General features: G+C 32.5%; 10 protein-coding genes across 10 annotated transcripts; 5 read left to right on the top strand and 5 right to left on the bottom strand. All coding sequences in view use genetic code 12, as the record gives it.

Annotated features, from left to right (window-relative positions):
• Positions 1-206: 206 nt before the first annotated feature.
• CTRG_00315 (FG-nucleoporin) lies at positions 207-1,589 on the top strand (the record flags this gene model as incomplete). Its single annotated transcript, XM_002545488.1, has 1 exon — positions 207-1,589. The coding sequence occupies one exon, from the start codon at positions 207-209 to the stop codon at positions 1,587-1,589; it is 1,383 nt and encodes a 460-aa protein (XP_002545534.1).
• A 104-nt stretch (positions 1,590-1,693) lies between these two features.
• Positions 1,694-3,316, bottom strand: CTRG_00314 (uncharacterized protein; the record flags this gene model as incomplete). The annotated part of the gene is made up of 1 exon (XM_002545487.1): positions 1,694-3,316. The coding sequence occupies one exon, from the start codon at positions 3,314-3,316 to the stop codon at positions 1,694-1,696; it is 1,623 nt and encodes a 540-aa protein (XP_002545533.1).
• A 204-nt stretch (positions 3,317-3,520) lies between these two features.
• CTRG_00313 (uncharacterized protein) lies at positions 3,521-4,660 on the top strand (the record flags this gene model as incomplete). The annotated part of the gene is made up of 1 exon (XM_002545486.1): positions 3,521-4,660. One exon carries the CDS (start codon positions 3,521-3,523, stop codon positions 4,658-4,660), a length of 1,140 nt encoding a protein of 379 aa, XP_002545532.1.
• Positions 4,661-4,705: 45 nt separating this feature from the next.
• On the bottom strand, positions 4,706-6,058 carry RAM1 (protein farnesyltransferase; the record flags this gene model as incomplete). The annotated part of the gene is made up of 1 exon (XM_002545485.1): positions 4,706-6,058. One exon carries the CDS (start codon positions 6,056-6,058, stop codon positions 4,706-4,708), a length of 1,353 nt encoding a protein of 450 aa, XP_002545531.1.
• A 572-nt stretch (positions 6,059-6,630) lies between these two features.
• Positions 6,631-7,545, top strand: CTRG_00311 (uncharacterized protein; the record flags this gene model as incomplete). Its single annotated transcript, XM_002545484.1, has 1 exon — positions 6,631-7,545. The coding sequence occupies one exon, from the start codon at positions 6,631-6,633 to the stop codon at positions 7,543-7,545; it is 915 nt and encodes a 304-aa protein (XP_002545530.1).
• An 86-nt stretch (positions 7,546-7,631) lies between these two features.
• Positions 7,632-8,015, bottom strand: CTRG_00310 (RNA-binding signal recognition particle subunit; the record flags this gene model as incomplete). Its single annotated transcript, XM_002545483.1, has 1 exon — positions 7,632-8,015. One exon carries the CDS (start codon positions 8,013-8,015, stop codon positions 7,632-7,634), a length of 384 nt encoding a protein of 127 aa, XP_002545529.1.
• A 253-nt stretch (positions 8,016-8,268) lies between these two features.
• Positions 8,269-8,862, bottom strand: CTRG_00309 (uncharacterized protein; the record flags this gene model as incomplete). Its single annotated transcript, XM_002545482.1, has 1 exon — positions 8,269-8,862. One exon carries the CDS (start codon positions 8,860-8,862, stop codon positions 8,269-8,271), a length of 594 nt encoding a protein of 197 aa, XP_002545528.1.
• A 278-nt stretch (positions 8,863-9,140) lies between these two features.
• Positions 9,141-11,156, top strand: CTRG_00308 (TFIIH/NER complex subunit; the record flags this gene model as incomplete). Its single annotated transcript, XM_002545481.1, has 1 exon — positions 9,141-11,156. The coding sequence occupies one exon, from the start codon at positions 9,141-9,143 to the stop codon at positions 11,154-11,156; it is 2,016 nt and encodes a 671-aa protein (XP_002545527.1).
• Positions 11,157-11,922: 766 nt separating this feature from the next.
• Positions 11,923-12,582, top strand: ECM1 (Ecm1p; the record flags this gene model as incomplete). Its single annotated transcript, XM_002545480.1, has 1 exon — positions 11,923-12,582. One exon carries the CDS (start codon positions 11,923-11,925, stop codon positions 12,580-12,582), a length of 660 nt encoding a protein of 219 aa, XP_002545526.1.
• A 60-nt stretch (positions 12,583-12,642) lies between these two features.
• Positions 12,643-13,626, bottom strand: CTRG_00306 (calnexin; the record flags this gene model as incomplete). The annotated part of the gene is made up of 1 exon (XM_002545479.1): positions 12,643-13,626. One exon carries the CDS (start codon positions 13,624-13,626, stop codon positions 12,643-12,645), a length of 984 nt encoding a protein of 327 aa, XP_002545525.1.
• Positions 13,627-13,872: the final 246 nt, after the last annotated feature.

Raw genomic sequence — 13,872 nt, 5'->3', positions numbered from 1 at the left:
CTGAATGAGGATTCTAATCGAGGGAGTGTATTAGGGTTGTAGGGTATAATCCATTACCTACGACATTTATCAAATTCGATGAGTGAACTCTTCATCACAACAAAACAACAAACCAAAGACAAAAAAAAAAAAAATCAACAGAAACAAAAAAAAGTACAAACAATTGAAAAGTTCATCTGTTCCATAAGCAATCATCATCAACAACAATGTCAACATTATTTGGTGCAAAGCCAGCTCAAACCAATACATTTGTGAGTCCATTTGGAGTAAACCAGTCACAACAACAGCAGCAACAACAACAACAACCACAGCCATCACAACAACAAGCATTACAGCCACAATCACAATCAATTCAACAGTCCCAAGTCGGTACTCAACAACTTAACCATCAAAACCAACAACAACAGCCTACATGGTTTCAAAACCAAAAGAAAAGAACCATTCCTAATCATTTAGTACCGAAGAAAAAACCAAGTTTCCATCTTGGTGCCAATAACAATAATTCAAAGAATAAAAAATCGAATGCTCTTCATCCATCTTTGATTTCAGATGATCAATTCAATTTATTATCTTTTGGAACTAATAACCGCAAGACTATAACTGGTCCTCTTTTAGATAAAAATACCAGTGTTGGGAGTTTATTTGATTTACAACTCAGTAATAACACAACAATTGGCGATTTGACAAAAATAGATGAAACATTTGATGGATCTACTGATCACATTGACAGTGATCTTCCACCAAAGAAATCCATGTTTGATTTGGGTACTGAATCCGCTAAAATTTTAACTTCTGATGCTAAACTTGATTCATTTATTCATAAGGATCCAAAAGCTTTTACCAACATCTTTAATAGATCCAGTGATCTTGACGGAAGTAAGGTTGAACAAAGTGCTGAAGATAAAGACCCTGCAAAGATTAATCATTTGAAAAACTATAATCTGGCAATCATTGTTTTTGGATATCCTGAAAGTTTATCCCTTGAAATTATTAAATTCTTTGAAAGCTTTGGTAAAATTTTGGAAGATTTTGATAACGGTAGTAGGAATATGAATTCAACTTTGTTAAATTTGAGTACATCTCAGAACTCCACCAATGGTAAGATCATTCCTATTTTCAGTGGTAAACATTGGATTAAATTAACATATGATAATCCAAACTCCGCTTTACAAGCTTTACAAGAAAATGGTAACGTGTTTAATGGATCTATGATTGGTGTTGTTCCTTATCACAAAAGTATAATTGAAAAATTAGAAAAGAAACAAATTTTTGCTAATGATGACATAGGTGGTGGAGACTTGGATATTCCATTAGATAAAGTTTATGAAATTATAAACAAACAATCCAAAGCTGTTAATTCTCAAGATATTGGAAATTCAACTCAACCTAATGGTGAATCAGCAACTTCATCAAATAATTCTTACATGAATAAATTGGATATAAAACCTGCCGATGATCATTTTTTCTTGAAAAGTGATCAAAATGGTGATAAATCAAAAACCGTGAAAGCAAATGAAACTAAAGATCATGAAAAGTTGGGTATTTTAGGAACCATATCTAAGTATGTCTTTGGATTCCACGATTTATAAATATAGACCAATTAATGTACGTCATAGAAATAAGAATATATATATGTATATTTATTCAACTTTGATATTTATATACACACACACAAAAATGTCTTTTATATATTCTACCTCCAACCAGGTTTCGGCTTCGGAGAATCCGAAGGTCTACGTCTAGTAGGAGAAGGAGATCTAAATACATTGTTCATAAAATTTGATGAAAATGGTTGGGTCGAAGGAGACGATTGATGTTGTAATTGTAAATTTCGATGAACTGGTGATGGTGATTTAAATCGTGGAGGCGAATTATCACGGGAGGAACTGTAACCAGCATACTCTAAGTTAGGCTGTCTAACTGGTGAAAGTCTAGTTGGACTTAGAGTTGGAGGACCTTTGCTATCACTATACCTATGAGTAACCGGACGACGTGATGGACTTGGTGTTCTGTCAAATCGATTGTAGGATATAGTACTCGTCATCGTAGGTGAATGTCCAGAATATTTCGATTGGTCTGGGAAAAAGTTGGAAGTTGGAGTTGAACCAACAATGGTGGTGTGTCGTGGATTAACATTTTGGAATGTAGAGTTTTGCCAATGTGAACCAGTCAAAGAACGGCTATCATCATACAATACACTGTTTGTTCTACTAGGAATTCTCAGATTCATTGCTGTAGAACACACTGAAGTTGCCGGTTCTAGTTGCTGCGGTAAAATTTGTGAATCTAAATCCCCATATTCTGTAATGGCATTACCTTTCAAATCATGGGTCACGAAAACCTTCAGCTTGCTAAAGGCATATGGTCTATTATCACTTAAACTTGACAGATAAAATGGACCCATGGTTGCATCGACCATAGCATCCTTTTTCAACACGTTTATCTTTGGTTGAACAAATTTCTTGTTATATTCCTGGAACATTTCTTGATATAAGATTTGTTTATCACTAACCAAATTGAGAAACTTTTCAATCAAAAAATAGTTAACCCCAGACACAATCACTAATAAAAACAACAAATATAAATGGGAAACATCAGACATTAAGTAATAAACCAAGTATATGTTTATAGGGTTCAATCCTATGAATAGGTATAATGCAAACTTCGATGGATTCCACACATTCAAATGCCAAACTTCGTTGTCTCCAACAACTTCAGAGGTAGTATCACCTTCATAAGTTGTATTGCCTTCATTTTCCTCGTCGTCATCATTTTGGAAGAATTTCAAAACAAATGCCAATAACTCAACAATAAACGAGATATTTTCCAATGAAGATTTAAACACATTCTTGGATCTAGGTTTGGTTTTGCAATACAAAAGCCCATAACTTCTCTTTGAAGTAAACAATTTAATACTATTGATTAAACAGATTATGAAAATCAAAGTGTTTGCACCGTTCATGGCCCAAAGAATACTAGTTGTCAATGGGGTTTCCATAGTTTCCTCGTCAATACTGGTGTTAGTCCTGTCAAAATTGTTGTTGATGAGATCATTTTTCAAATACTCATATTGGTAGTAATCGGAATTAAATAATACATTCTTTGACCTCAGATTGATAAAATTATAGTAGTTCAAGATAGACTGAATGATAAAAAACACCAGTGTCAACACAATACCTAGTGGTAAAGCAATCAAATAATTATAGTCATCCCAGTCTATTGAAGCATGGAGCTCGTGAATATATAGCCAAATATCAAAAGGAAATGACTGGATCTTGGAGATCAAAGACTGTCTCCTTATATGCTTCTTAGACATGGTGGTAGTAAAAAAACAAAATGGAAACAAGCTACAATGTGACGAAGGCAAGGGAATATTTAGCACAACATCTAATGATTAAGATTTGTTGTTTATTTTGAAACGCGAAAAATTTCCCAAAATCAAAGATTTTTCTTTCGTAACTTGTTTGACCGTTTTCGAGTTGACTTTTTCCTTTTGGTGTATTCAAATTAGTCAACATAAATGCTCAGTATGACAGATTCAGAGATATATAACCAAAGGGTAAATAATATGAACTTTAGACAAAAGTTGCGTAATGTCATTAGTCTGAACCAAGAAGTTATGGATGAGAATGACAACAATATGGTGAGACCTATACTTGATGAAGAAACTTACAAGCATTCAATCAAAGAAAAATCCATGAAGGAGCAGTGGAATATGTTAGGGAAAGAAATCAAAACTATCAATAATAATAGATATGAACTACCTTCAAGTAATAGCAGAGAGAATAGCCCAATACCAGCAAAGGAAGAAATCAGAAATCGACACACGTCTGAAACACACAAACAATATACCAGAATCCCCACTGTACCATCCACTTCAAACAAGTCCATGCCTTCTACTATTAAACTCGAGGAGGAGATTCGTCAATTACAAATAACTATTCAATCATTGACTACACAATTAAACGAGAAAGATATTGAACGTAAGGATATAATTGATGATTTTCAGGCAAAAGAGGTTAGAATTATGAAAAGTCGCCAAGAGGAGATCAAGAAGATTACAAAAAGATACGAAAGCAAGATTCTTAGTATACAACGTGATAATGAATTACGTATTGAACAATTAACTACGGAAAGGGATCACTTAACAAAGGAAATCACGAATGTAAAACAGGAAAACCAAATACAGTGTGATAAATTAAAACGTGTCGTGGAGAGCCTATCATCGGAAAATGAGCATTTAAGGTTCGAGAACAAGCGTTTAGCAAGTAAAGATGAGCAAGTAAATTCTGAACAAATAAGATTTAACCAAAGTTTAATGATTGAGAATAAGGAATTGAAACAAACGATTGAAAATATGAAACGTCAAAATGGAATTGTCTACGATGTTGTACAAGATGATAGTGATGATGATGTTGATGAAGAGATTGAAAATGTTCCAAGAAATGAGTTCAAGTACTATGCAACAAAGCCAGAGCAACAACAATATTCGGGTCCAATTATGGATTCATGGTTACCAAATACACCGAAAACATCTTTACCCAACCTACCACTTGAAAATAGCCATGATACTTATTCTACAGAGAGATTGATGAATGAAACTTGGAATTCTGTTGTTCGAGACAGAAATCAAGTAGATCAAATCATACGTGAACCATAGAAATATATCTTATTTAATTACATAGATCTAATATAGTACACTTATTTACTCTCGTGTGAGACTTTTGGACGCAAAAACCTGTTTACATTCTTGAACAAAATTCATAGGAATACCAAAAACTGGATGGACTGGGTTTGTGAATGTATTTTCATCTTTATCTATTTTGACTTCCAATTGAAATGCCAATGGTTCTACAGTGTCATTGTTTAACGTGTATGTATGTTCCAAAATACTAAGACCAGCTAATGAATAGTTTGTGTGATAGAAATCAACATTCTTACCTGGTTTATCTTTAAACCCTCCATTGTCTTCCTGGGCTATTCTTAATATATAGTGTTCTAGAGCCTCTCTGTTGAACAATGGAGTTGTACTTTCATTGAGTAGTTCAACTAGTGGAAATAACGCTCCCACCCAGAAACTATAACATGCATCCACTAGTTTGTTTGTTCTTCCATCCAAACCTCCTTCTAGACCATGTTGTCTTTGGATACACCAGCTGGTCAAAAAATCTAAATTAAATCCTAAATCATCTTCCTTTTGGTTTGATACGGGAAATTTAGAATGTAACAAGAAATAACTAGCAACTGCACAAAAAGTATACCCACCATGTGCTTCAGTATTTGGAACATTACTAAACCCACCTTCATAAGTTTGACACATATCAATCCAATCTTCAACGCCTTCAAGCAATTCTTCAGTAGCAATGTTTAACAAATTTGCAATGATCAATACACAATAAGTAGATCTTGTGTCACTTTCTCCTTGTTCATGCATTAAAAATGAACCATTTGGGAGTTTTAAACTCATTAACCAATCATAAAGATTAAGCCTGATTGAATCCAACAATTCAAATTGTTTAGTTAAAGCCAATGTCAATATCCCCGCATATGTGGATGCAACATGTCCTAACTGATTAGAGCCACCAGCTATACCACCGCGACCATCATCAACAATACATTCCTGAACCTTGTTAACAATAAGATCATTTGTGATTTTGTCAATTGGATCAGAATTGATCAAGTAGTAAGAATTGAGTAACCAGTAAGTCATCCAAGTATGATTGGCATCTAAAACTCGATAAGCACCGGGCATTTTTCTGCTAAATGAGTTAATAATAAACTTCAAATGTGCATCTTTATTAAAATTCAAATCTGGATTATTTGAGTACTCGTCTAGTATTACCAATTCAGTGTCCCTTTGTAGTTCTGTAGTGTCCGATATATATTCTGTATTCTCTGCAATTTCACTTTTATGGGGGATCCAGGAAGAGTCTGTGTTTGATAATGATGAAACCATATCTGAAGTGTTTGTAAATATTTCCTGTGTTGAAGAAGAAGAAGAAGAACTTGAGTTTATAATGTTCATCAAGTATTCAATTTTTGATTTTTGGGAATCCATGTTAATTTATGTATATTTGTGAATAGAAGGAACTGTATAAAGTTGGCAGTTTAAACTTTTTTTTTCACCTCGGGTCATTAACAGTACAACAACAACATGGCGAGAGAGACAGTGAAAAAATAATACTGACAAGAACAGTGTTACAGATTCTTGATTAGATGCTGAAACAAATACCTAATTAGGAGTCGGCAATGGGAACAGGATACAGATAAAACATCAAGGCAAGGAATTGATTCAATGGTTGCACTATTTCTAAATTTAAGCATCACCATTCAAGTGTTCAAAAATGAGTTACTTGTTGCGGTTGTAGATTTTTACTCTCATGTGATAATCACTTCTATTGGGATCATATTAACAATTGCATCTTTCATCTTTTGAATAATATTTCTCTACTGTATGAACTGTTGTTGTCGATTTATGATGTTCAATCATAATCCTCGATACAATGTTGTTCGTCATGAAATCGCAATCAACATAAAATTGTAATAGAAAAAAAAAAAAAAAACTCCACTACGACGGTACACCCAAATCAATCTCTACACCACCACAATTGCCATTGAACTTGTCTACTGATGTCATCTTCAACATTTCCCAACTGGTTGCGTAATTACTTTCAACTGCCATCTTCTTCAAATTCACCGTATCCTCCACTAAATAATAGTGAGAGAAACAACAATCTTCCGGGTTCGTTTCCAAATGAAGAACAAACAAATCTGAATCAAGGACCTTTGGTAAACTCACAAGCAATAAGTAATACCTTTCGCAGTTTTAACTCATGGTTAAATTATATACTTATTCAACCATTGATAATAGTAGTGATGATTGTATTTAGAGTTTTGTCCATGTTGATAAATATCATTTATTCCAAAGACCATACAACTAGACATGACATAATCGACCCAGTGAGTAAAGCAAGTAGGTTTATCAGAGAATTAGAAGAAAATTTGGAACCTCCTCAACTTTATCATGATACTGTTGGTACTACCTCTTCTGCGACTAGTGCACAAGATGCCTCAGATAGATTGCCACCTTTCGTGTTGTCAAGTTATACACAAGCATTGTACTTGGCCAAAACAAGAGCAAAGTTTTTATTTATTTACATAAGCAATGCCCAAAAAGATGAACTATTCAGTAATATTATAACAAATGAAGAGTTTATAAAATTGTTCCTGAATAGTAATATAATAATATGGGGTGGCGATGTGAGAAATCTGGAAGCTTTCCAAGTAGGAAATTCACTTAATGTTACAAAATATCCCTTCCTTGGTCTACTTTGCTTAACAAGAACTACCAAAATGACCCCTCAGGGACCCACAAAGACATCACCCAAAATTTCATTGGTTGCTAAATTACAAGGCAATATCAAATGCACACCTAATTTGATTGAAGAAAAATTCATTAAAAAGATCAAAAAGTATGAAAGGGAATTGGGTCAAATGAGAGAAGAGTTGTATTTCAAAAGTAGACTAACAAACAGAAATCAATAGTGCAACTGAGCAGTGCTCTTACAAATAATATATAACAGATTTAGTACTCAAAAATCTACTATTTATGTGTATATAATAGTATAAACCTATGGCTTGCTTACTTTACCCTTTTTACTTTTCTTCTTGTCTTTCTTCTTCAATCCAATAAACCCATTCTTTAATACTTGTACGTAATCTACCCAAAATTGTTCCAATTGATTATTTTCAACAACTGTGGATATTTTAACTTTATTTTGTTTTTCTTTTTTGTTATTTGATGAATTCATGGATACTCTGACTAGCAATGGATATGTACTTTCATTATTTGATTTGGTTTCATCCGTTGGAGGTATCACATTATCTGGAAGATCATTTTCTTGAGGATCAGAAGTTAATCTCTTTTGAGTTAAGTATATTGATGATTTACCATTGTTATTTTCAACCAACTTTGTAAGTTCCTTTAAGAATTGTGAATTATCTAATCTTCCCATTATTACCACTTAGAATGCTTTTTTTTAATACTAGTATTAGTTGTAGTACAGTAAAACTTATAGCTTTGGTGAAAGTTCATGAAGAAATTTTTTTTTTTTTTTTTTTGCTTGCATTTTTTCTTTCCCTTTGCTTTCTGTTGACCTGTTTCCCGCCGCGGTAGAGGATCAATATTCGTACAGAACTTAGTTCGACAAGTTCGTTTAATTATTAGAAATATAAAGTTACTATTTACATGATTATCTAGATTCTTCATTAAATATCAAAATCAACATTAGGATCTTTAGTTAAATCTACAACCTTCTTACTTCCATCTTTACCATCGACTTCCAAAGAAAACATGTGAATATCAAATGGATGCAATTTGGATTCTCTTGTAGCTCTCAACTTAACAACACCAGTTCCAAGACTACCTTTGACATTGAACTTAATATCTATTTTACCTTGAACAGTATTTAATTGTCCAGAAATCCATGGCCAACTACTACTGAAATCGATATCTTTACCCAAAAGATCAATTGATTCTTGAGAACGTCTCAAAAAGTACAAAGTAGATGTGATAATTGGTGATTGAGTTTTTTCATAGTTGAAAATAATGGCACATGCAACAGTCATACCAATTGCATAAACAACAAAATAACGACGATTAGTCTTTTTCTTAGCAAATGGGTCTGGTAACTCTCTATCAACTGTTACTGGTGGTTTATAGTCTGCGGAAGTTACATTTGGATGTGGAATAGAAATATTTTTTTGGTAAATAACTGGAGTTGTACTTAATAATCGTCTTAATCCCAAGGATTCCAAAGCAGTAAGTCTTGGAGCAATTCTGGCTATTTGTTTAGAAAGCATAATGACTTGCAGGTGCTTTGAATAGGTTAGTTTATGGTCTGATTGTAAAAACAAAAAAAGGATCACTTCGTTTGGTCTTTTTTTTTCTATGTGATTTTTCCTACGTTTTTTTTTTTTTTCAAAGTCCACTCGCTTCGTTGGAGGATTCCTTTCTTCTTTCTTCTTTTTTTCGAACTTCAGTTTCTCATTTTTATGAGATAAAGTTAGTGGAAAATCGATCACCAATAATCAATCATTCCTTTTTATTGTATACAACATAGAACTAATATTAGATCACAATGGATATCGTACGAGGAGCATGTTCCGTTGAGAAAGTCGGGGGAATGGTGTTTATCAGGGAAGATCTTGCTCCCCTGATGTTGGAATGGAAACCAATTGATGAGCAAGAAAAAGACAGATCGATTTCGATACCATTGAATAGTATATCAGCTTTACAAAGTACTAAAGAGACTTCTCCTAAAATGATCTTGAAAGTGGCATATAAAGTCAAACCAGAAGATGGAGGTACAGAAGAAGTAGAGAAAGCTTTCAAATTGACTTTTACAAATAGACCTACAATGAACAACATCAAAGACTCATTACAAACTATTGTGGCAAGATCAAGAACAAGAGTTGAAGGGACAAGTACACCAACACCCACTCCACAACCATCTGTAAATAAAGAATCAACTGCAACACCAGTACCATCATCTGCGATTCCAAGCTCATCTTCATCTTCATTATCATTTCATACATCACAGTCATTATCTGATGCAAACTTGTTAAAAAATTTTGAACTACAGCAAAAACTACTATTGGAGGATCGTCAATTACGTGATATTTTCACCAAATCTGTAATGCAGTTCAAGTTGTCTCCTCAGATTTTTTGGTCATCGAGATTGAACCAATTGCGTACATTTGCATTGACTATTTCTCAGAATAAAGGTCCTTATAATGTCTTGAGTACTATCAAACCAGTTGCTACATCTGATAATCAAGTTAACGTGAATGTTACTCGTGATACGATTAATGAAATTTTTTTGATTTATCCAATTATCAAGAAAGCTTTTGATGATTTAGTGCCAAATAAGTTTAGTGAAGGGGAGTTCTGGTCTAGATTTTTCAATTCCAAACTTTTCCGAAGATTGAGAGGTGATAAGATTAGTATTAATAACAGTAGGGGTGATGTTATTTTAGATAAGTATTTGTACATTGATCAAAACTATCAAGAGAAAGCATCAACAGCACCACAAAAGGAAGATAATGTGGATAATAAACCAGCAAACTCGCTGAAGAAGGGAAGAAAAAGTGGTTTTATTGAACCACCTAAATTTGAAGAAATGGTGGTACCAGAACCAAATATCAGCAAGTTCCTCGATTTGCTTGGTAATGAACAAGATAATTCACAAAAATTAGGAAATCGTCCGGATATTACCATGAGATGTGATGAAGCAGCTCTGAATTTGTTTGATAAACAGAAAAAACCAACTTTTGGTAATGAAAATGAAATGGCTATATTGATGAGAAATATGAATAAATTGTCTACTAAAATGATGAGTATGAGTTCAATGGAAAATAATGCTAAACCAGAAGATTCAGTTGATGGGTTATCAGCAAGTGAAGTCAACGAATATCAAGATGAGTTGGATTTGCATGATTTGAATGAAATTGAGAACTTGCAGTATATCAGATTAAACATTAACCCAGATGTTGCGAAAGGAGTTAACCTTGACAATGGTGAAAATGGTGATAAGAATGTATCTAAAGAAGAAATCAATGATTATTTGCGTTCCCAATTGTTTCAAGGTCAGATCAAATTGACTGATACTTATACATCTAGAAGCGAAGAAATTGAAAGGACATCAATGGAAATTGCCATGTTGATCAAACAAAATTTTAGAACTTTTAAATTGATCAATAAAGAGACAGATTCAACTGGTAATAATATTGTTCCAAATGCATTGATTCAAGAAATTATCACATACAATATCACCATTGTTGAATTTTTGTCACATTTTTGGAAGATTTTTTTGCATGGGAACAATCCAGGTCAACTTAAAAAAATATTTACAAGTTTAAGAAACTGTCAAACTGGATTAACCGAGTTGGAAAATAAAGCTACAGAGCAATTCAAAAGTATGGAAATAATTCGTAGTAATGAAAAGTTACAAGATAAAGTTCTTAAAGAGTTGGGATATTGTCTTCAGCCGATGAAATCATGTCTTGAACAAGCATGTAATGAATATATCAATGCTGTAAGAAGATCCAAAACTGAATTAAACGAGAATGGGAAACGTCCATTACCCGAACAATAGATATGCATACGTATATATAATATAGTAAAAAAAAAAAACAAAAACTAATATTTAAATCTTACACATTAACCCGACCCAGTTATATTCGTCAACGTATTTATCGATATGAACCAATGAACAAGGAAACAACTGATTTAAACGTTGAATTATTTCCATATTTTCTTGTCTTTCAATAAGACATAACATTTCATTAATATCAAATTCATCAATTAACAAATCGATAAAATCAATTAAAAGATGATTTTTGGCAATTTTTAAATAATCTAATAAATTTCTATCAAAAATCAAAGTAATTTCTTTTTTTAAATCAAGGATTCCATATAATTTAAATTGATCAATTTCAACAATCAAGCAATTTTGTTTAACTTTAGAAATCACATTTGGAGGAATTACGAAGTCATAGATACCATTTTATACCTGTGTTGAGATGATGTGAATAATCTTGTTTCTGAGTTTTAGTTATATTTCGTTGTAAACTATTATTAATTGAAGAATTCGAAGGTAAATTTTGTTTAATATTCATAATGACGATGTTGATATTATTGAATAAAAAGAAGTTATTAAGTTGATCAATTGTGGTGTTTGTCTTTGAGGTGTAATTCTTTTTATTTAGCAAAAAAAAAAAAAAAAGGTATTGGGAGAAAAGCAGGGAAAATTATATGTATCGTGATCACGCAAATTTTTCCCTACCTAACTGGGAAACCAATTGAATGCGCTTTTTAACGTGCTGTTATTACGTAATCAGTGATTAAAGAATATTTTTTTAATGTACAGGAACAGAAGAAAAATAGTGACAAGAATATTGTGTAAAAGAAAAATACAAGAGATGAGATGTACGAATCTTTTCTATAGTGAAATTTGTTTTTGTTTGTTTTTTTTGCAATCAAAATATAATCTACATCATTCAATAATGGCTAAGAAAATATCTAAACATAGTAGAGCAGCAAGAAGAGGATTAATAGATGCAGAATCTAGTGCTGAAGTTAAATCATTAGAATCGCTTCCAAGAGAAAACAGTGGGGTTAAGAAATCAATTATTAGAACAACTATTAAAAATGAAAATCTATTAAATAAGAAATTAGAAAAAAATAGAATAAAGAAAACTAATAAAAAGAAAACATCAGCATTGAAACATAAACTTGAAAGATCAGGTAGATTAAGTGGGGTGTTGGAAGCTAAAATTGAAAAAAGTATAGCTAGAGCCAAGTATGTTCAAAATGCTCGTAAATCAGGATGGGATAAGATCAATCAGGGGATCACCATTAATAGTACAGATGCTAAAAAACCAACATCTAAAGATGATGACGATGATGAAGATATCATGGAAGAAGAAGAGGAAGAAGAAGAAATTACAGATATAACACTTGAAATCAAAGATGATAATAGATTCAGAGCCCTTCAATTAGACGAAGAAGATGATGAATAGTGTACAATTTATGTATTAAAAACAAAAAGTCCATCAATATATATATTTTTTTTACACCTTCTATCTAGAAGCAAAGAAAATAGCAATGAAAATTAATGGGAAGATCAAATACCAATAACTAAGGAAATCAATCTTTTCCTCTTCTATGAGATCATCAAAACTTTTTGGAGGAGGAGCAGGTGGGTGTTTAATTTTTAAATTGTTTCTATATTCTCTTTTTTGAACAACTTCCAATTCATATTTTGGTTTCCAGGTAGAGTTACCAATCAATTCAGCTTCTTCAATACTATTTCCCACGTAGATATTATTAAACAGAATGCCGGCATCCATCAGCCATAACTCAAACCCAATGGCAGTAATAGGTTCAATATTTGTGAATTTAGAACTATTCTTGACAAATCTTGGATTAGTGATATTTCCAGCTTTTGCTACTTGTCCATTGATTCTGATAGAAAGTTTCCCGTTATCGATAATCAATGTGTATAGATTTGAAAGTTCGTCTTTACGAGCCATTGGTGGATGTTTCAAAGAAACGTCGCCATCATGAAGTAACATTTTTATGGAATTTGATGTACTACAAATATCTGGACCAAACATCACCTCGTATGAATCAAATGAAAGATCTTCAGGGGATTCTGCAGAAAATAACTTAATGTATGAACCTGAACAATCAATTGAATTTTCAAACTTAACTTCGTATTGAACAACGAAAACTCCATTAGTTCCTGAAACTTCTTTATCCAAAAATCTTGTGATAGCATGATGTCTTGCTCTAGACATCATAGTTAATGATTTATCTCCATCTAATCCACGTGCAACTTTAGAATCTGAATCTTTTAGTTCCCATTCTCCTTCATATGCCATCATTTCTTTTCTTCCTTCATCAAATTTCTTTGATTTTGAAAGCTCCCAAGGAGATGATTTTAAAGTTTCATAATCGAATTGTTCAAAAAATGAGGATGGTGAAAGTTGGGATGTGTCGAATAGTTGATATTCTAAAGAAAATACAAATGGGATCAAGAATGAAAACAAGTATATTCTCATTGGTATCAATTGGTTGTAAAAGATCTTAAAGATTTAAAATTGATTTCGTAACAGAAGAAAAAAAAAAAGAATTATTCAACTCGGTTCTCAATGTAAAGAACAATAAGACAACTCCGCGGTAGAAATTTTGCCTCCAGTTCGTTGTCCATACAATAATCGCGGATTTGTTATTTTACAGTTTTTTCAGGAGATATTTTTAAATACAAATGTAACCTTGGAGAAGTAATTATGAGAATGATAAAAAAA

The sequence above is a fragment of the Candida tropicalis genome (assembly GCF_000006335.3).
Source record: "Candida tropicalis MYA-3404 genomic scaffold supercont3.1, whole genome shotgun sequence".
NCBI classification, from domain to species: domain Eukaryota; kingdom Fungi; phylum Ascomycota; class Pichiomycetes; order Serinales; family Debaryomycetaceae; genus Candida; species Candida tropicalis.
This window is presented reverse-complemented; position numbering and strand designations above follow the sequence as displayed.